The sequence below is a fragment of the Hermetia illucens genome, chromosome 1, assembly GCF_905115235.1.
Source record: "Hermetia illucens chromosome 1, iHerIll2.2.curated.20191125, whole genome shotgun sequence".
Lineage (NCBI taxonomy): Eukaryota > Metazoa > Arthropoda > Insecta > Diptera > Stratiomyidae > Hermetia > Hermetia illucens.
In genome coordinates, this window is record NC_051849.1 from 108,879,503 (window position 1) to 108,902,594 (window position 23,092).

General features: G+C 39.1%; 1 protein-coding gene across 1 annotated transcript in view; it reads right to left on the reverse strand.

The window, feature by feature from the left end:
* Window positions 1-3,558: 3,558 nt before the first annotated feature.
* The window catches only part of LOC119658164 (nose resistant to fluoxetine protein 6-like), a 55,057-nt gene continuing 35,523 nt past the window's right edge, over window positions 3,559-23,092 (reverse strand). Inside the window, exons 3-8 of the mRNA XM_038065453.1 lie at window positions 21,688-21,881; window positions 21,258-21,626; window positions 21,011-21,130; window positions 20,873-20,951; window positions 4,905-5,164; window positions 3,559-4,842 (exon numbers count right to left, since the gene is read on the reverse strand). Of these exons, the coding sequence (XP_037921381.1) occupies window positions 4,275-4,842; window positions 4,905-5,164; window positions 20,873-20,951; window positions 21,011-21,130; window positions 21,258-21,626; window positions 21,688-21,881 (1,590 nt within the window). The 3' untranslated portion in view covers window positions 3,559-4,274. The remainder of the gene's footprint in view (window positions 4,843-4,904; window positions 5,165-20,872; window positions 20,952-21,010; window positions 21,131-21,257; window positions 21,627-21,687; window positions 21,882-23,092) is intronic.

Below are 23,092 nucleotides of genomic sequence, written 5' to 3' on the forward strand. Positions count from 1 at the left end.
AACCTCTACTCGTTAGACTTTGTTTTCCCATCACATTTCGGAGGAAGATACTATCACTACTTGCATTCATGTCACCCGCTGCAACCATAATGCCGTTTTCAGGGCATCTCTCGTGAACTGAATTCAGTTCTTCTCTATATTGAAAGTCATTGGTGCGTTCTACTGCACTAATCAAATGTTTCTCGTTTCGACTGAAATCTGCATGTAATAGTTCTTCCGATACCTCAGGACGTGAGAGTTCCCCAAGTGGTTGCAGTAAATATTAATCCGGTACTAGGTTGACGCTTATATCCGGCAGACTTGTTAAACCCCAATAGCACAGTGCTCCACAATTAGATGAGTGGTCCCCTGAGTTTTATCATTTTACCTCACTTAACCCCACAATGCCCAGACTCTATCACTGAAATTCTCGCAGAAGTTGGAGCAAGCATTCAAGCTTGCCTCAATACCTTCGCCGAGAAGCATTCGCACATTCCAGAATCCAGTCATAAACCGCTGTCGAATGCAAAAAGTAATAATCCAAAATTCAATCCGTTTCCTAGGCATAGTAGTGGTTTCCAAACCACATTTGAGACTAATCTCTATTCTTCTATTCCAAAAATTCCAATTTATAGGATAATCACTACCTTAGCAGGGCACCTAATTCTTACCTTAATTATTCTGAGTAGAGTCCCTATGCGTAGACGGCGACAAAAAATTTGACATCTTCCGGTGTGTTAACAGCGATAAATCCAGATTTGGTGTTTCGACCAAAATTTAGAACCATCACTTTCTCAACACCAACATCAAGTTGAGGTCATTTCCTGTATGGGAGCGGCATATGAAAAGTTACAACTATTCTTTCATGAACTGCTGTTTGCATTGTATCGCCAGGGTAATTTGACCTGAAACAAATATAATTGAAGAACTACTTCGGTCCGCAGATCCATGAATGTATTGAAGGAAAAGGCAAAATGGCTGCATACTAGGAAAGGAGAGGACAACTTTTTAGCGAATATAGCCATGTGGAGTATCAAATGAAACCTTTCCATAAGTATTTTAGGAGTTGTCTGTAAAGGAAGGGAAGAGGGGTAAGAGAAGCGAAGTTACCTTGAGCGGCATAAGAATGTAAGTAAATTAGTCTGAGCAAATCAAATACGTGTTTGGACCCTCACTGGAAAGACCGATGAACCCGCAAGTGCCCTTCGGAAAAGGTGCATTGATATTTGCACTCTTCAAGAAATTCGATGTTGTTGAGCCAAAAGCTGAAACAGAAAACGTGAACATAGTAAACGTGACTATAAACTTCTTTATTTTGGTAGCCCACACACTCAATATGATGTTAGAATTGCTATCTTTAAGGGTTGCCGTGATGCCGTTAAGAAGTAATCTGAACAAGCGCACCCTTATACCAGCTGAAATCTCGATTCATTTCTTCGCCGCATACGAAGCACAGACAGATGCCGAGAAAGATGCCTTTGGGCCACTTCTCGATATAAAGGTATGTAACGTACCTACTTATAACAATAGGTTTTGGAGAACGCAATAAAGGTGGCGAGCGTATTGTCGATTTTGCGTTCACTAATAACCTTGTATTTACGAATACATGGTTCATCAAACGATTATCTCATCTTTCTACATTTTTTAGTGGGAACAGTGAAACGCAAATCGACTATACCCTTATTGGACGCCAACATTTCATCAACGGCTATGGCTGCAAAGCCATTTGCTTTGAGACCATCGTACTCCACCTTGGGCTGTTGGTTGCTGTCTTGCGAATCACGCCATCGATTAAACGGCGTGGGGAACACAGTGACCCTCCGCGCATTAAATGGTGAAAGTTTCTTGGGAAAAGATGGGGTGGGGATTTACGCGAATACCAACCTATACGATGGTCGAAGAATCGTGGAATTAAGTTTAAAACACGAGCCACAAAGCGGTCTATGCAACCCTCGGGGTCAACAAGCCAAGTAAGCGGTTCATCAACCGGGACACTTTGGAATGAAAATGTCCAAATGAAGGTCCAGCTTTAGTTGCGTTAATCAAAGGAACGGTACTTTGCTAACTGACCGGCGAAGAATTTGTTCATCCTTCACTTCCATAAGCGTTGCCGATATTTGGAGCAGTTTCACCTGTCATTGCGACTGAAGTGGAGAAAGCTTTCAAACGAATTAAAGCGAGAAAACCAACTGAGCTCTGGAAAGCAAAGAGCTGGGACCCAACACTGCGGTGTTAAAATGGAGTCCTTGAATCAGCTTATTGAAGAACGACCGCCCAACTAGCAAGAAAGCACCACCGTTTCAATATCAAAAAAGAAAGATAATCGAGCAGTGTTCAAATCACCATACGAACCAGTTTCTGCCCCATACCATAAAATTTTCTGAATGCATTCTTATCAACTGTATTCGCGACATCGCTCAAATAATCGTAAATTAAGACAGGTTTTCAAGAACTGCGGAACTACTAACGGAAATCCCGCATACGCGGTTACTCACGAAGAAACGCTGTGAAAACCATCGCCCTCTTTACATTGCATTTCTGTATCAAGAGAAACCATTTGGCCGTGTGCCACATGAACTCATCCGATCTTCTGTACGACAACACCTAGTACCAGAAACACTCGTACGATAGGTTCAATGCTCTACCACGATCCTAAAAGTAAAGCTCGTAATACGACAGGCATATCAAAACCGCTTCGTGCCTCTATCGGGTTCCACTCATCAGTGCTCTTTGTTCTTGTTATGGGCGCTATCACACAGGACGACATCCAGCGCCCTATTTATGGTAAAGCTGATCTCGAGGAACTTGTTCAAAATTTGAATGGTCGCCTCATTCAACACGGTCTGGGACTGAATGTGAAGTTACTTCGATTGTATGGTTGTGTAATTTGCACTAATGAGAATTCACTTGTCAACATTGGTCTGAACATCGAAGTTGATGGGAAACGTGCAAAACGTCGGTCGTAACAAACGGTGGCTTGATACACTAAGCGGTGATTTGAGAACTTCCAGACTGCATCCAGATCAGGCCTTTGACAGAACAAAACGGGGTAATCGGACAAGACGAGCCGACGCCACTTGTGAACCGGGCAAAGACTGAAGAAGGGGTTATATTCAGATTTACACTGTAGATTGTCCAGCTATGACAACAAATTTCTTCTAACTACGAGTACATACTCCACTGAGAAAACAAACAAAACATCGCTTTTTCGAAATTGGCATTTTATTAATTATTCATCAGTAGGGCAGCAGTGCAAATAGTTACATTGCAAAGCTTCAAATTGCTCAAGTTCCTGAGATTAGTTTTCAAGACGCCATGCGATTTTTCTTATGGCTAATATACCTAAAATTCATGGTATGATAACGAAATCAACATATGCTCTCGACTAAAGTCTTCTATGTTGTTTTCATACCTGTTTAGAACGACCTGCTGTTAAAATAAGATAGCTTTAGTGTTTAAATCTAAGTTATTGAATTGTTGGTAAACAAGGTTTTTCTTTTGTTCACAGTTTCCTTTGCAATTAGCAAAAATGCAGACTAAATTGATCTCTGAAATTAATATCCAGGTTTATTAGCTAATGATATTATATTATTAGTATGACTGAAGATTGACTATTGAACATTAATATTAACCCATATGATGATTAACCACCATTGACACTGTGTCGCAATGGCAGTGGAAAGGACCACTTGAAGTATGATTATTTCCAGTCTATTGCTATTCTGACAATCGGCTCAATAAAGAAGATCAAAATGACTTGAGAAAGTACTTCTTATATTTTTATTCATACATATATTTCCATTTTACTCTATAATAAGACTCTAGCTTAGTGTGAATACATATTTGACTTGCAGTAATATACATACATATGTTCTTGCTGTATCTGAACGTGAAGCAATCTAAACAAAACGTAGGCAATAGAAAAAACATTTATTCTGATAAAACTCGGCGTATTAAATTAACTACAGGTCACCAAGAATCACCTCATTTCAGTATAAAATCGATATAAGTTAATTTGACAATCAAAAAGTAGATATGGTGATAATCAAATGGTGGCATGGTGATAAACAATGTCCTTTTTGCCTAGGTAAGGTCGTAGCATCACAAGTACTCCATTGTGTTAGCTACAAGGTGTCCAGAGTGTTTTGTTCATCTTTGTACTATTTTCGCCAGAGCGGAATATCGCTTAACTAACACCCGACAGGATTTATTTTTTGTCACTGTAGAACTTATGTATATCTCAGCTACTCTGCTACAACTTAATAACTTATTATAATAAAATAGACATCGTATTATCACACTCTTTTCAAAATGTACTGACTCGATAACCTTTGGAATGGAATTTCAATGAAAAGAGTTATTACCACTGAGAATATATGAGATATGAAAATAACTGCAAAGATTTCTGATGCTGCTGTCAACTCATTGAACGTTGATGGCTCAGTTCGCAAGCCAAATAAAATTGTTATTACAATTGGAGCGACCATGTACATACTAAATGAAAATTTGTTTAGGTACAAAAACAATCTAGAACCCATGACTTTAGCGAATGCCCCGCCATAGCCTAATTGGCAGATGCTTATCAAACTACCAATGAAGATTCCAAACAGAACCTTCCCAAAAGACATAATTGATGAGACAAGCCACACGGGGGTCGTCTTCCAGTAGCTCATGAAAATTGTCGCTAAATGAATCACTATGGCTACCACCCAGAACGTTGTTCTAGTGAGCGTGCTTAGTTTCACAGTTGAGTTTCTAATCCGATATAAAAACCAGCCCATGAACACTCCGCCGAAGTATGGTGGTACCCTGGTCCAAGGTTTTATGTACACATTTTCTGTTGTCAAACTGATTACATCGATCCTGTGGAAAAGCAGAAATGATTTTCACTATAGTCATCATGAGGAAAAACAGCTCATACTTACTGGAAAGTTATTCCGTTCGAATAGTAACAAAAGAAGCTAACGGTGACCATTATTATCCCACTGGAAATAAAAAGTGCTTTTCCGGCACCTTCATTTTTTATGTAAATAAACATAATTGCAAGGAAGCATATGTAGAACTGCATCTCACAAGCGATATACCAGCCCCAGCTTGAACACATTCTACTTAAAGGCAAGGCGTTGTTGATATATAACAAGTTGTACCACCACGTCCTGTAAAACATAAGACAATTGTAATCTTCCTGAAAATCAAAAATAAATTGAATTGGAAAGTGAACTTTACTGCATATAAGGCTATTTTTTCTTCTACGTATGTCGTCATTTTGCGGATAGTTTTACTTACTATTTATCATCAACTACATTAGGGAGAATCTCTCCCAATCAGAAGCATCATCTAAAACTGTATACAAAACGCTATGCTGCGCGGATATTTCTACTAACCAAACAATGAAGTGAAAAAGTCCTTAACTGGTTGGAGAGAAATAGGTGCAACGCAACCACATACACCACACATATTTTCCTGAGAGGCTACTTTCGTTGCGTCTTTCTTTCAGCAGACACGAACAATAAGTCTCCACATCCTTCTACTTAGCGGAGATACATTCGTAACCACTTTTCTTCGTAAAGAGGACGTTTAGTAGGTTACGCTATGTCTTTGATACAGTTTTGCCTTGTCAGGGAGAAAGGGACCTAGTCACGCAAGCGTTTAATTTTGAAAAACAGTTTTCGAATCATCCTCAATGAAGGTTGTCATAGAACCTCTATGTAGTGTGCAGCGCATCAATCACATCTACATCATCCTCATTCATTATCATCTGCGGATTTTTGTTACATACCTCATGATCCGAGCAAATGATTAGAATGTTACAAGAAACAAAGTATATATGAGGAGCACAGAACGCATTATGTCCTTGACTTGGCCTTAAATTGATCTCGTTTTTACTTTCAGATTTTACCTGTTTTTTATATAGTAGTCTTCTTGCCTTGCATGATTTTTCCAGATTTAGGAATTGTGGCAGAATTAACATAGCAGGCAAGCAGTTTTCATTCAGTAGTTTCATCAGTTTCTTAGATACTAGATATTTGGTTCAAGAGAATTGATGACCTACGCCAATATTATAAGCAACTTTAACAGGCTATGTGGGGCGGAGTATGAATTCCCGTGATTAAGGAGCGCATTTAAGTGTACATACTCATATAGCTGAAGCTGAACTCCTGAGGCAATATAAACCGTTATGTGACGCACATCCTACTATTATTAACAAGGCTGCCTTTTTCGTGTGAGTTTAGAGCATTTGGTATCTACCGAATAATGGAAATGAGAATGAAAGGTCCTGGAGGGATTTGCCGAAATATTTCAGCAAACCGTCCAGCGTCGGTGTGTAGCCGTCTTTGGTGCACTATGCCCTATATACGGGTAACTGGCAATTATATGGGATGACATGTTTGGTTGGACGATTATTAAAGTTATTTACATTATTGGCCATCTTATTTGGCCTAAGTCGACCTAGAGAGGAGAGCTATCCCATTTGGCGAAAATTGACCCTGAAGATCAACCAGCAATACTGAAACTTTACTAAGGTCGACAGTGAGTCCTTGAGGGTTTAGCGTGAGCACCTGTCTGGAGACTTAATCCTACGGTCTTCTTAAGACACAGAATTGAGTTTATGACCACAATCAGAGCCCCGCTGAGACAAGCAACAACGGTACCAGTCTTTACCAAGTGCATGGCTTAGCATTCATACTGGTGGATGCAATGCATACCTAAATCTCTACCGAACTAAGGAGTTCGGCACTCGTGTTGAAACGCAACACCACGCCAAGGCCCGAAGGTCCTTCTCGCTTGGGCATAACCAATCAACCCACATGAAGCTCCCACTAGGGGGCAACCGCAAATAACTGAGCTGTACTCACATATAACCGGAGTTCACCCGAAGTATGAGAATCCAGGGGCTATTTCAGTTTACCGAGATCGACAGTCACTTGCAGGCCCAATTGCTAGTAAGCCTCGAGAATATGTGGGGTACTTTGCACACTTTAGTCCTTCAGGTGTCATTTATCGAGCCTCGTGTCCTTCCACCACACTCGTAGCTGTAAAACACGAGACGCAAGTGCCAGCGACCAAGAAGGAACACCTACGACTTTGGGATTCCACCCTTCGTTGTCATTCTCAGTTCATAATAATGGAGGATACCCCTTACGTTACTATGAGTTCACGGGAGATAGGGAGGCAAACGAAATTTCACAAAAAAAAAACGGAAAAAAGAGAAAACAATGTTAAAGAAGTAAAAAAACTATAATACGAACTAAACAAAAAATAAATGCTAGCAATTATAAATTGTCAATCAATCAATTGCAAACCTTCCAGAACTCTAGGGTTTCTTTACAGTATAATATTGAATGATTTATGTCAGAAGCTACACTATACTAATAGTTTCATAATCTATAAACCTAGTTTGATTGAATGAGGAGAAACTCGAGTATTCATTCAAGGTAGCGCCTATACATTCACGACCTCTTTCGGCTTCTTTTAGTGAACTCTTCGTCGACTCTCGATCGCCGCCAGGTTTCGTTTCTTCTATTTACATATTCGTTGAAAAAAAACGTTTCTTTAAGAGAGGAAACCCCATTTGGAGGTTTTCAGAATCGACTTTTTTTATTACATAGGATCAGTAGCTATCCTAGAATATCCTACAAAAAGTTCAAAGCGAAATTCGTATTCCTTTAGATATTATGAACTTGAGCGCCCAGAATGTAGTCGCTTTATGTCCTTGCGTAATTTTGTTGCGCTATGTAAATATCCGTATTTATAAACACTGTATTTTGTTAGTAGTTAGTAAGAGTGAGAAATATATCTTTATAGTCCTAAGGACGACCTTTCAAGGAATTTTTTTCTCAAACTCGTTTTTCTCAAAATGACGCTTTTGATATTTGCAGGAATTCTAGCTCAAAATTAATAAACCGATCATTACGAAATTTGGAGCTATGATTTTTTATAATATTGCCAAGAATATGAACCAACATTTTGAATGATATAATTTTTTTAAGGATTTTTTTTTGCGTTAAATGTGGTGAGATGAAATTTTTATTCAACCGCTGCAAAGTTTTTGATTTTTATTATTTTCTTAATATTCATTGAAAATAAGTTAATAACGTAAACTTTAAAGCCTTTTGGCTTCAGATAAAAATTAGAGTCGCTACACGTCCCGCAGTAGGGGGCTCTACTTATAATAATAATATATTATGGCTCCCGTCCCAGACCGCAAATCAATTGTTAAATGGGTCACTACATTCAGACAAACTGCAAGTGCGACAAAAGGAAGAACTGGAGTCCCTCGGCCCGTTAGATCACCTGAGAACATTGAAAGCAAGTGAGAGCGTCAATGTTGCGACCGCCACGGCATTCTGCAGCGCAAACACGCATCTGCCCTTGGACTATCCGATCGTTCTGTGAGAAGAATTCTTAGTGATGATCTTCATTTTCGTCCCTATAAGATGGCGATAGTGCAGGAACTTTCAGAACGCTGACTTCAATTCTCGGATGAACGCGTGTGAGCTTCTTCTTGATGTCGTTCCCGAGGGTGCTATTGTTTTTTTCAGCGATGAAGCCCATTTTCATTTGTGTGGGTCGGTTAACAAACAAAACATGCGCTACTGGGCTGACACCAACCCTCGAGAATTGCATTCAAAAGCCTTTGCATTCACCCAAAGTCACAGTGTGGTGTGCAATTTCCTCAGCTGGAATTATAGGTCCCTGGTTTTTTGAGGAAAATGAGGTTACAGTGACAGTGAATTCGGACCAGGTATGTAAACATGCTACAGAATTTTTTTTTCCCACGGCTAGAAAATTTGGATTTGGGGGACACTTGGTTCTAACAAGACCGGTGCAACAGCTACACTTCAAGAGCATCGATGGCTGTTTTGAGGGAACACTTTCCAGAGCGCCTTATCTCAATTAGAGGCAATTTGGAATGGCCTGGCACACTCTCCCGATCTGTCCCCCATAGAAAAAAACTTATGGGGTTTTTTGAAATTCCGTGTTTATGCGAACCGTTCAAGAACCCTACAAGATTTGAAAACCAACATCCAAGAAGAAATTGCCAACATAACACCTGCTATGCTAACAAGAGTCATGACAAACGCCAGAAATCGATTTACGCAATGTATTGAGAATGGGGGACGTCACCTAACAGATTTGATCTTCAAAACAATGTAATTAGACATGTACCTACATTATAAAAAATAAATAAATATTTTCCGATGCATACAATAGTTTTTATTGAGTTTTGAAAAAAGGAAGTTATCCTGCCGCACCCTGTATAATGTTCAAATTTGATTGAGTCCCAATTATGTTTTCCTACTAAGAAAAACTCCAAAAATATACGTGAAAATGGGCCTTCTGATATGGTTTCAATTTCACACATTTAATAGAATTTTTCAAAGTCTAAATTTGAACAAGGCAGGAAAATATATCACTCGGCAAATGGTTTGAATCTTAGTTCCGTCAAGTTACAGCTAAATTAATGTATCATATTTGTGTATAAATTAATTTACAGATGCAATCGCTAAGGCTAGGGAGACGATGCAGTAAGGAGAATATAAATGATGCATGTTAACAGCAATTCGCTTCTTTATTGACGTGCTTCGACTCGGCTTCTGATGTCACATAACATGGGCGCGCTTTTCAACACGTTTGCATTTAATTTAAATTGAAAGTGCTTATTGTTTAGCAATAAAGGTTATTTTAAAAGGACTTTCCACAACCTTCAATTTTCTTTTTGCAAATTTTTTTTATTTGCTAATTTGATAGGACATAGTCTTAAGCTCCCTCAGTTTCAAAACTCACAATTCTTTTTTTAGGGCTTTTTTATGAAAATTTCATAAAAACCACATATTTTGACGTATTTTGTCCCATTCCGATATCTGTTCAAATTTACTTATTAATAGTATTTTACCACCTTTTACAAACGCACTGAAAAGCCCCCTTAAGTTGCCGCGTGCCAGTTTCATGGATATCTGGCCATTAGTGCCAAAGTTATAGCAGTTCAAACTTATCAAGATGCTGACATCATAATTAACGAGAATAATTGACTTTCGAGTGAAATATTAAAGTCCTATACATGAAGAAGTTACTTCTCCTCAGCCCTTTTACCCTTTACTGCTATCAGGTTAAGATTTTGAGTGAAAGAAAACCTTATTAAAATCGATTCGGTGTCTGTCTCTCCGTCTGTCAGTCTGTCACACCCGATTTACTCCGAAACGGCTATATGACATTTGGTGAGAACATATGGTCTGTGTTTCCCTTTACATGCAGCGATTGGCGCCATTTAGTGTTGAGTTTCAAGGAGGCTTCCCATACATTCCCATACAAGGGTGGTGTAAAATTTTCCCCTCAGAATATGGTCATGTCGGGTATCAAATGAAAGGCGCGATTAGTAGTTTTCGAAACTGATCTCATTTCTAACTTTAGGTGAAACTTAAGGGAAGGAGGGTTCAAAATATATGCCCTAAAGCGTGGAACAAGTCTTGTTCGCAGCTCACTTACCAAACCGAAAAATCTAAAAAAAAACACAGTGATGTGTCTCTACAAGAGCCAGGCCTCAAACTACATCCCGTTCCGATATCTGCACAAATAAAATTAATAATAATATATTAGCGTATTTTGGAAATTTACCCGAAAACCCGCCTTAAGTTTATCTTAGAAGTACAAAATTGGGCATTAGTTTAGGCGATAATATAACTCTGGAAAGTTTGAACGCTGAAAAGTTATTAAATGTCAAAACATTGCATTTCATGTAAATACGCATATTTTGTTTGACAATATATGACGGAAAATTTTGCATTGTTAACAATGTACGAATGGAACACCATGTTTAGACAGTTCCTCACATAAGATGAACACAAAGCCTTTATACGTGAAGTGCCGAGCTTCCGGTACTCCGACTTGTTTATATCTGTTTTTGGTGAACTTGTTCACATTTGTTGTTGAACCCTTATTGTGAAGCATATGGAATTAGCTATAATCGATAGAGTACTTTGCCGTTGACGTTGAAACGCGCTCAAAGTTGTACGCATAGGGAACCCCCGAACTTCCTGCCTTTCCCAGAAATGACAAAATTAAGACTAACATCAAAAAAAATATTGATCAAGACCTTTCATTTGACACCCGACATGACTATATTCGGTGAAAAAAAGAATTTACATCCCCCCATTTATGAAGACTCCCTTAATTTCAATGTAGAAAGATGTAACTCAGTGCATGTCCGGAGGTTCAGAGTTCCCACCTTCTCACCAAATTTCTTCTCAATCAGTTCAGCTACTTCTGAGAAAAGTGCATGTGACAGACAAGCAGACGGACAGACAGACACACCTTGAACCGATTTTAACCAACAAAATCTTAGAAAGCAGGGCAACTTTCAAATTTAATTTTGTAAAAACTGCCAAAGCTCTATTTTTCCATAGATCCCGTTGTGTTGTGTTCTAAACCAAACTATACTTACGCTTTCTTTTTGGGGTTCACTGTCTGGTCAAAAACGCAGTAAGTTCCAAAAGAAAGTTAATTTCAACATCAAACACAACCGAATGTAGCAAAATAAAACAAGTCAGGAAATCGGAAGATGAACGCTTCAGGTATGAAGGGTTTTGTGTATTTCTTTTATAAAAACATTCGAGTGGGCATTTGTCCCATTAGTACCTAGCACGTAATATATGCATATATTATGTAAGAATATCCACTTTCGCTTGCTACTGACATTTAAAGTCTTGAATTTGCACAGAAGCGACAAATTTAACCTTTGTTGAGAAAGGTAGAATGCCATCTGACTGGCAAGAAAGTACCACCATTCCAATATGGGAAAAGAAAGATAGTCAAGTCAGAATGTTCAAATTACCGTCCGATCCGGTTACTTTCCCATACCATGAAGATTTTCGAACGCGTTCTAGGCAACCGTATTCGCGAAATCGTTGAAATAACCGTGAATCAAGCCGGATTTGCTAAGAACTGTGGAACTACTGATGCAATACACCCTGCGCGGTTACCCATAGAGAAACACTGTGAGAGGCGTCGCCCTCTTTACATTGCTTTTCTGGATCTATAGAAAGCGTTTGACTGTGTGCCACACGAACTCATCTGGTATGCTTTACGACAACACTTAGTGCCAGAAGAACTTGCACAGGGTTGAAATTTTCTACCACGATCCACAAAGTAAAGTTCAAAGTGTGTAGCAAAACCATCTGTTGGTGTTCACCAAGGAGCGCCCTCTCACCACTCCTCTTTGTTCTTGCTATGGACACCGTCATACGGGATATCCAACGTCCAGCATTTTATACACTGCTTTACGCAGATTATGTTTCCTAGTATCTAATAATAATAATGATCTCCAGCAACTTTTGCACGGTTTCAGATTGAATCTGAATAAAACTGAATTTTTGAAGACCGATCCTCATGAAACAGTCACAATTACTGTTAGCGGCAGTGACGTGCCCAGAACTGAGCTGTTTAAATACCTCGGGTCTACGATGGAGAACTGGGCTATGAAATTGCTTCGCGTATTAACGCAACCTGAATGAAGTGGTGGTCCACTACTGGTATTACTGGATGTGATCGACGTATCAACGAACATTTCAAATCTAAAATTTACCGCAATGTCGTCCATCGTGACACTCCTTATGGTTCTTAGTGTTGGCCGAATATAAAAGACAATGGACGGCGTCATGCGGTAGTGGAGACGAAGATGTGTGCCTCGGACTAGTGGCGTAACATGTTTTCATCACATCGAAAATGAGGATATCTGCAATCGATATGGGGTTGCACCAATCGTGGAAAAGCTTCGAGAGGGACATTTTTGATCGTATGGTGGCGTAGTTCGCGCTAATGAGAATTCACTTGCCAAGATTGGTCTGAACATCAAAGTCTATGTTAAACGAACGCTTGTGAACAGGATAAATAATAATAATAATCGTTGGTGCAACAATCCATGTTGGATCAGGGCCTTGAAATGTGTTAGAGCACTTCATTCAAGACCGTAACGGTACACTAGGAGGCAATGTGGTCAGCATTGTGCTCGCCCGAGATTATTACCCTGATTTGACTCAGGTACTCATTCACAGCTGAGTCGACTGGTGTCCGACGACAAATCACGATACAAATCCCACTGCCACCAGCAAGATTTGAACCGCGACCTTCCGTACGACAGCCTTGCGCTCTAACCACTCAGCTATCCGGACACTAAAAAAGAAGGATGCACATAAGGAGGGTTTTGCAGTTTGCACTTTTCTCAAAAATGGTTGAACTTATTGATACGAAGTTTGGTGGAAAGGTTGGAGCTATGAACACCACATCATCGAACATCAAATTTGGTAGAAATCCTACTATTATCAAATGTTAATACCATGCCCAATTGAATATCCATTATCTTCAACGAACGCTATGTATAAATGGACCCAATCGGTATGTACTCAAACATTCTTACAGAAAAAGTCAACGGAATTTTTCATACTTGAAGGACACTTCTGGTTTCCGACTTGTTCTTTTTTGTTCTAAACTTCATTTAAATTTCGAATGTTCGCTCTTAAGCAAATGAAGCGTGGTGCGCAGCCACCTATTTAACAAGCAAAGAAGCCGTCAAGCAAAGTTTAAATGCGTCTAAAAGATTTAAAAACCTGCTGTCAAAGCATTATTACACTACCAGGAGATACTATTCTAAAATGTGAAATGTATTTTATTCAGCCAAGAGGCTGTCGCAGATATTCCTCAAGCTGCCACTAAGTTGCGTTTACCTCACTCCAGAAATTCCAGCACATGAAATTCATTTGTTGCCCTCGGAGTATGAGATTATCACCCACTAAAACCACCTCTAGCCAAGTTACGACTGAGATATCCTCCTCCAGCAGCCTCCGTTGCAAGTTTCACTTTGGCATTTATAGGGGGAAGACCCTGCTCAGAGACTGGCATTCCTCAAAAGCTTATGTCCTCTTTTCAATCGTCTCGCTATATTTGAGATATCAGTCAATTTTTGAACCTTGTTATTTTCATGTGAACGTAATCGCTAACTATGCTCAATTGCACGCTCTTTAAGGACCTCACCAAAAATTTGTATTAGCAGGTCCCTGTGCAGATCCTCATTACGAATACCAGGGACCGCCTATTAGATACTTCTAAGCACTCTGTTTTGAAAGGCTTGTGTGGCTTTCAGGGTTGTTTCTTTAGCACAGCCCCAGAGGTGTATGTCGTGTGTCCATATGGATCTATCAGTCCGGCGGAGGGGATAGCAGTATCATCCATAAATGTCACTATTTGCTTCACTTCATCCCAGCTAGGTATATCATTGGTGCACAAAAGAAACAGAGTAGGGCCGAAGGCACTCCCCTGCGGTACACCAGCTGCAATTTTTTTTCAATTCGAAGCACGCTGCTTTGTATTTCACTTTGAATAAGCAATCAGATATATAAGATTTTAGGATATCGAAAAATTCTTCTGGGGGCTATTTATGCAATTTGTACAGCATAGCTTGATGTCACACATTATCGAACACCAGAGCGAAGTCCGCTGCATTGCATTATCAATGAAATGTTTGATTCTGATGGTACAACGGCGCACATTTCAACAGGATCGATGGCTGCTTTGAGGGAACACTTCCCAGCGCAATAATCGCAAACGCCAGAAATCGGTTTAGTGTTTCGAGAAGTTGAGAACGTCATATAGCTGATTTAATCTTGAAAACAATGTAGATCATAATTTTCTAATTCATTCAATGGGTTATATCAAGTTTTGAAAAAAGTTAGTTATGCTGCCACAACCCGACGATCAGTCTGTTGTTATTGATTATCATCAACGGCACAACAGCCGGTATCCGCTCCAGGAGTGCCTTAATAGGGAACTCCAGGCATTCCCGTTTTGCGCCGAGGTCCACCAATTCGATATCCCTATCGCCGCTAGATAGGGGAAGCTATCAACGGTCTCAAAGTTGTAGTCTCTTATCTTCATTATTCTCGTTTACGGTTTGATGATGTTGGTTCGTTGGTTCTTGGTGCTGGCGTTGCGACCATATATTTTGTCTTAACTTCATTGATGTGCAGCCCGCGATCTCGCGCCACTTGCTCGATCTGGATGAAGGTAGACTGTACATCTCGGATTGTTCTTCCCATAATATCAAGATCGTCAGCGTAGGCTAGTGGTTGCGTCGACTTAAAAAGGATGATGCCTCTTGCAGTGACATCCGCATGGCTAATCACTTTCTCCAGAGCCACGTTAAATAGGACACACGATAGGGCATCCCCTTGTCTTAGGCCTTTGTTTATGTCGAATGGCCTCGAGAGTGGTCATGCTGCTTTTATCTGGCGTCGCAGGTCAGGGTCAGCCTAGTCAGTCTTAGCAATTTCGTCGGGATACCGAATTCTCTCATGGCCCTGTAGAGTTTACCCTGGGTATGCTATAATAAGTGGCCTTGAAATCGATGAAAAGAAGGTGCAACTGCAGGCCATATTCTAATAGTTTCTCCGCAGGGAGAAAATGCGATGTGTTGCTGATTTGCCTCCAGTGATACCTCTTTGATATGGGCCAATGATGTTCTTAGGCGTATGGGGCTATTCGATCCGAGCCAGATAACGAAGAATGTCTTATAGATGGTACTCAGCAACGGGATACCTCTATAATTGCTGAACTGCGTGATATCCACCTTTTTATGTATGGGACAGATAATGTCTCGTTGCCAATAGTCGGGCATTGATTCGCTGTCATAATTTGATGAGCCGCTTGCGTAGTTGCTTGCCTGCATTGTTAACCAATTCAGGGTATAATTCCATCGCCTCCTGGCGACTTATGATTTTGAAGCCGATGAATTGTACGGACTGTTTCTTCCATACTTCTTCATCTTCAGTTAGGGAAGCATCCAACTCGCCGATATTCTAGTTGAGTAATTCATCAAAATACTCTACCCATCGCCCCAATATCCCCATTCTGTCGGAAATCAGGTTTCCCTCGGCAGGATGATCGTCGAGATGTATAAGGCTTCATGTTGGTAAAACTTGCGCACCTGGTGCGGTTGCTCCTTGTACTTTTCAAGTTTACAAACTTGTTGTTTCCCCAGGCTCCCTTTTTCTGTCTGTAAACTCACTTCCCCACTCGACGTGCCCGCGTCTTTTGAGAATGCAATATTCCTCGGTATGCGGTATTTTTCCTTTCGTTTCTAGCTTACATTCACTTACACGACAGATCACAGTTTCGATTCTGTCTCAGATGTTTATTAAGGCGCAAATTAAAGAAATAGGTACATTTAAGTAAAGATATTACGAAGAAAAGATACAAATGAAACCCTCACCCCGAGCTCTGGTGATCACAATTTGTTTTCCAAGAAAAATTCCCCACAAATATTACCATAATCAAGCGGAACTAAAAATACGTCGGGAAGCCGGAAAATGGGCACTTCATGTATGAAAGGTTTTGTGTATTTCTTTTATAAAAACATTTGAGTGTGCGTTTGCATGTCCCGTTAGTACGCAGCACGTAATACTATGTGAGAATATCCACAATCAGTATTGAATTTGCAAAGAAGCGATAACTTTGAACTATTATAACTTTGTTAGTAACAGTGCGATTGTCACCATGCTCTACGTTATACTCTAAATTGTTGCAAAATTTTTGGTGCCAGAATGAACTTAAGAAGAGTTTTAGAGGCAATTACCAAAAATTATAGAGGAGAAGATCTAAATTTGGCCCCTGCTGGTATTTTGGCCCCCTACGATTCTACGCGACACAAAACAGCCACAGATAAAAACGCCACTGTGCAACAACCACAATCTTAACAGCTGTTTTTTCATGTATCCATATGTCATTTAAATGAATGGTAGAGACAAATTCTAGTTTCTGTTCTTTGTGTTCTTCTAACTTTCTTCCAAGAAGATATTTGTTTTCGGTATTCCTGTAAATGTGGCATGTTTAAATGGTGTTTTGTGCTAAAAAGTTTTTACAGGTTCAGCAGTATTACATATCAAGGTAATGCTGAAGCACGGCTTACTTTTCGTTTTATTTTTTGCTTTTTTTTTCTGTGATTGCATAAGTCTAATATGGCCCCCCGTTCGGTTTCGATTATGGCCTCCGGGGGCCATAATCGATGTTTGAAACACAAAAGTATTAAAGATTGCTGTATTGTTTCCTATAAATGCCCCGGAACAGCATTATGTTAACCGTAGCCAAAAAGAGGAAAACATGGGATCCGGAACAAATGAAAAAAACAATAGATGCAGTCAGGAGTAAGACGATGGGTTACAAAAAAGCCGTAAAAATGTTTGGCGTACCGAGGACTACATTAAGAAGGTTGGTGCACGATCTAGGAGAGTCTGAAAAAATTGTTGAAAAACCGCTAGGCAGGAAAACTGTACTTCCACCTAATATAGAAAAGAAACTCGTGGAATATATTCTTTTAATGGAAGCGAAATACTATGGTCTAACACGAATAAATGTTCGGCGAATGGCCTATCAGTTAGCTTTGAAAAATAACATACCCAACAATTTTACAAAGGAAATAGCAGGGCGTTCGTGGTTAGACCTTTTTCTACGAAGACACAAACACGAACTTTCTTTAAGGAAACCATTAGGAACATCTTTTGCCCGTGTTCAAGGCTTTAACCGTGAGGCAGTAAAGGAATTTTTTGAGATTTTGAAGGCGGAAATGGAAAAAATTCGATACCCTCCTGATCGCATTTTCAACGTTGACGAGACCGGGCTGACAATCGTTCAATCTAAAGTTCCTCAAATAATTGGGAAGAAAGGCAAAAAACAAATAGGTGCTTTAATTGCTGCGGAACGAGGATCATTGATGACCGTGGTTTGCTGTATGAATGTTTCCGGGTTTTTTATACCACCCATGATGATTTTCCCCAGAAAAAATTATTCCGATATACTTATGAAAGGAGCTCCGCATGCTGCTATCGGCAAAGTCCACCCATCCGGCTGGATTCAAACGAATTTATTCACCGATTGGTTTCGTCATTTTCTTTCTAAAACAAATCCAACTAAGGAGTCGCCTGTACTGTTAATACTCGACGGGCATTACAGCCACACTCGTAACATTGAACTTCTGGAGTTAGCTCATGAGAACTATGTAACAATAGTTACTCTTCCACCTCACACCACGCATAAATTGCAGCCCCTGGATAAAACCTTTATGGGGGCACTAAAAACCTATTATAGTGAAGAAATCCGAAATTTCTTGTTGCATTCCGATCGGTTGCTTAAACCCTACGATATCGCCGAATTGTTTGGTCGAGCCTATCTACGAAGCTCAACAGGAGAAATCGCTGCAAATAGATTTCGCGTCACCGGAATCTACCCCTTTAATCCGCAGATTTTTTCTGACGCAGATTTTTTAGCAGAAGCTCAAGTTTATAACGATGAAAACACTTCCGAAAACCGCCCAGGGAGCAACACACAGGAAAATTTGACTGCATCGCAAAGAGATGAGTTGTTGCATCATCACTTAAACATCATAGTTTCACCAGAAATTATTCAACCAATACCAAAACCTAAAAATAAAACTTCGAATCGAGGGCGAAAACGTACCACACCAAAAGTACTCACTTCTTCTGCATATAGAACACACCTGGCAGGTACATCAAGTGTTTCAGATGGAAATCAGAATCCTGACAATATCCAAAGTCGTAGCCGTGGAGGGAAAACCACTGTCTCAGATGAAAATCATTTAGACACACAATCCGACAGCTTCGACGAAGGACCTTCAAATGATAAAATACCAACGAGCTTAGATGCAGAATGCTTATTTTGTGATGCAAGGTATTCAAATGACCAACAAGGGGAGGAGTGGATTCAATGCCAGGGATGCAATTTATGGGCTCATTGCGTTTGTGCGGCGAACGAAGGAGATTATTATATTTGCGATTTTTGCCGATAACTTTATTTTATATGTATTTTATCTTGATTTCGTTTTTATTATGTTCATTATTATTTTTTTATTAATGGATTTACTTAATTTTAAGAAAAGAAGGTAATTTATTGTTTATTTTTTACTTAATTGTTAAGTTTTGGAGAATATTTTTTAAAGAATTTTTCATACTTCCAATATGGCCCCCTGGGTGCCATATTACCCACACTTTACATCAAAACCAAAATTTTGGATACGTCGAAACATACGATTTTGTTAAAAATATATGGAATTTTATCATGTTTTTTCCTTACGAATCAATGACCAGGAGAATATTGAAATGCATAGCACATGAAACTTGACATGCCGATCTTCATTTTTCTTTTCATGCTCGAAAAACAGCCCCCTTAAATTTGATGTAGATTTATGTAACTGACTGAGTAGGTAAGCTGTCACAGTTCCCACCTTTCCACTGAATTCGGTGTGAATCGCTACAATCATCTTCGAGCAAAACGCGTGTGATTGACAGACAGACAGTAAACCGATTTTAATAAAGTTTTGTTTTACACAAAACCTTAAAAAAATCGATTTTGTGTTTACAAAAAACCTTAAAAAACATATTTTTTACATATTTCTAAAGTATAATACATATGTTGAAAACGTACAGTCAAATCTCAGATTAGTTAAAAATCAAGTTATAGCTCAAAGAATGGAGCGTGCCGCAGTTGATATAATAATGGAAATTAGCTAGCAGCAGCTACTTCAATCGTTCCTTCTATATAAAATCATCTATATTTTATTGTTATAATCAGCTGACTAAAGTCTAGACATTATGTAAAATTGTATTCTTTTAGAAAATAAGAAGTGGACACAGTATACGAGAAAGAATCTCATCAACATCTCATTAGTTTTGTTACGAAAAATCTATTGTCAAAACTTTAAATGCGCTTTACTCGAAACCACATTTTCAAAGGGTAGAAGGAACGGAAAGGAAGGAAATCGTTCGAAATTTCAAGGTTATTTCATTACTTTTTGAAATTTTATTATGATTTTGAAATTTTATTATGATTTTGGTAGAACTTACAGATATACAACGAGAGAGATTTAATTGATTGATTTTGCCTTACTCAATGTATGATTTTTATGACCAAAGCAACCGCTTTGGAGAATAGTGGTCTCACTCGAGGAAGTCCATAGCCTTATTTGGTGATCTAAATTCAAAAAAGTAAATTTCCCTTTATTCTGTAGACTTATCGAAATATACAAACACTAAAACATGTGAATATTTTATAAAAAACTAAACAGCAATTTTTGTTGTAATGTTCCAAATCAAAATCAAATAGTTAAACAAAAATATTGCTTATTAGAAAGTTGATAATAAGGGATTGCAAATTTAAAATAACTCGGCTAAGTAGTCTTTTGTTAGCGCTTACCTCGAAACTGTAAAAACGTGGTTTCAAGTAAAACGCGTTTAAAGTTTTGACAATAGATTTTTTCGTAACAAAATGCGATATTCTAAAATTCTCTCTCGCATTCTTTGTTGAATTCCTTATATTATAATCGAATATACCTTTACATAATGCCTAGACCTAATGAACTGACTATAACAATATAGGATGGATATATATATATAGAAGAATTGAAGTAGGCGCTGCCGGCTAATTTCCGTTTCTACATATATCTACTGCGGCGAACTCCATTCTTTGTGTTACAACTTTAGAAATATGTTGAATTTTAATCTGAGATTTTGACTGTACATTTTCAATAGGTTATACTTTCCAAATATACAAAAAAAGTCGATTTTTTAAAATCGTCACAATTTTGCACAAATTTGCCGATCCCCAGGGTTAATTTTCTTTAGTTTGCACTCGCGATAATTGGCTATCGAGATACTTCGTACCAAATCGTACCATACGAATTATAAAGTAAAACACTGAAAAACAATCTTCATTTCACTATTTTTATGCTATTCATTTCTAAACGGGAAAACAGCTTGCAACATAAACAGATAATAGATACAAAAGACGCTTCTGTACTTACTCTTTGCAATACAAGTCAGTGTCCTTCATTCACATAGAATGGTGAGATCATATTGACGATATCAAAAACAAAGTCACTTACAACCATTGTCAATATGAACACAGGCATTAGTCTGAAAATGAAGGCTTTCATTAATCCAACTAATCAAAGAAAGAAGGGACGGGTTCATACCTGAAGTGGCGATGAATGACCAGTTTCACGTATAGCTTCACGTTTTGGAAAAATGTATTGGATTTTATTGTCTCTACATGGTGTGAACTCGTTAAAAGGTTGTATGCTAGTAAAAATCCGCTAACAATAAAAGAAATTTTCCAATAAGCGATTTAATTAATAATAATGCAAATCAAATTTCGAAATTCACCTTAGCTTATAATTTTTTTGCTCAGGGCTCAGGTATACGGTTGCATGTCATACTCACCTGATGGTAAAAAATACATCCACATAGAAGCAGGCTTGCAGGATCGGTTGCAAGATGAAACTTTCTAATTTCGCGTATAAGAACTGAATGTTGTTCCTGGTAAACATTGAATGATAGTAAATGTGCAGCAAAGTAACCCAGAGGCAGACAATTGTTCTGAGTCCGGCTATAACCGGTACAAAATCCTTGGGTGCTGTTGCTTTTAGTACACGTGGAAAGTTTTCTCGCAGGGAAAAACACATCACAAATTTTTCACCTCGAAAAGCTTCCGCTATGGTCTTATTTTTGCTTATTTCTAAACGTCTCTGCTGCAGAATATATGTAACCTCTGCAAACACTGCGAGTGATGATATTACGATACCAATTAACCTAGAAGATAATAGATTGTTAAGAAGGGAAATAAAGATACAAATTAGAGTCGCTAACATACGCAAGGAGAATTATTCCTGTACTCGCGAAAATTTCCAGCTTAAACTCTGGGACTTTACTATCAATGGTGGCCATATCGATATCATATACAAGTTGAGGGCCATATCGCTTATCCTTGAAATACTGTTCGGTCCAACTCACGATAGCCTCTTTCGGGCACTTTGCTGAGACACACAACCCAATTTCTATGTATGGCTAGAATTAAGTAAGTAAACAGTGAGCAAATGAACACTGACAGTCATGAAAGTCGCATCACTGGCAACCCTTTCATGATTTGGCATAAATAGAATAAACAGTTGATTCCTTAAAAGGCGAATCACTTCTTCCATATTCTGGGAATAAGTGAAAAAGCAAAATTATGAACCGTGATAGGGTTTTGCAACATTAGAAACAGTTGTGATTGCAAGCAACCAACATATCGCGAAAATGTCGCAGTCACGTGATTAAAAAGTTAAAATCATACGTTGATAAAGTCAATCGAGTTAACCGTAGCAAGTCGGGAAACCTGATGCTGGATGATTCATGTATGAACGGTTTGTGTTTCCCTATGTGAGGAACCTTGAGTGCATGATACAGTTGCACTTGCATAATAATATAAAATTCACTTGCTCAAATAGTTTACTCTGCAAGGAACTTTATCATATATAGTTGAGTCTATACGTTTAATACTAGGAACTCACAATTATTAACAAATGTGACGAAGTTCGCCTAAAACAGATACAAATTAACCTCAAACATTGCCAGGTAACTGAAGACCTGCTCTCGAGTCGAATGGGAACAAAATTACGGTAGTGTTACGTGGATAAAAGACTCATCTACAAATGCGGCAATATTAGCATGTGGAAGGCGAGCCGTACAAGAAATAATCGCATTCCCGGGAAGCCGGCTATGCAAGAACGGAAGTCAACAGGATGTATATACACAGCTGATATGCTGCTTCTAGTGCAACGCTAGAGCAATATGAGGAGATGGGTGCCAGAGACCACAACTCTAAAATTATTGGAGGTGACTTCAATGCATGGACCATGCACGGGAGAAGCCGAGAGACGAACACCAGAGGGCAAAAGCTGCTTCAGGCTTTCACGGAGCTGGACACCGTACTAGCCAACGTTGGATGCGTGGCCACTTTCCAGAAGCAGAGGAGTAACCTCGTTCGTCGATCTGATGTACCCTATTACCTTGTTGGCGAGACGGATGGTCTTTCTGATAAGTGAAGACTACACCCGCCCCCCCTCCCCCCCGTGACTATCTTTCTTCCCGACTTTGCTAAAAAAGTTGTAATGGACAGGATTCGTGGGCAAAAATCACCCTAAGTGCCGTGCCCACGAATCATTTTCAAAGTCATCGCAATTCATTCCCCACAAAAGGAAAAAAGACGACCTCAGCAAACGGCTCAACGTCTTCTC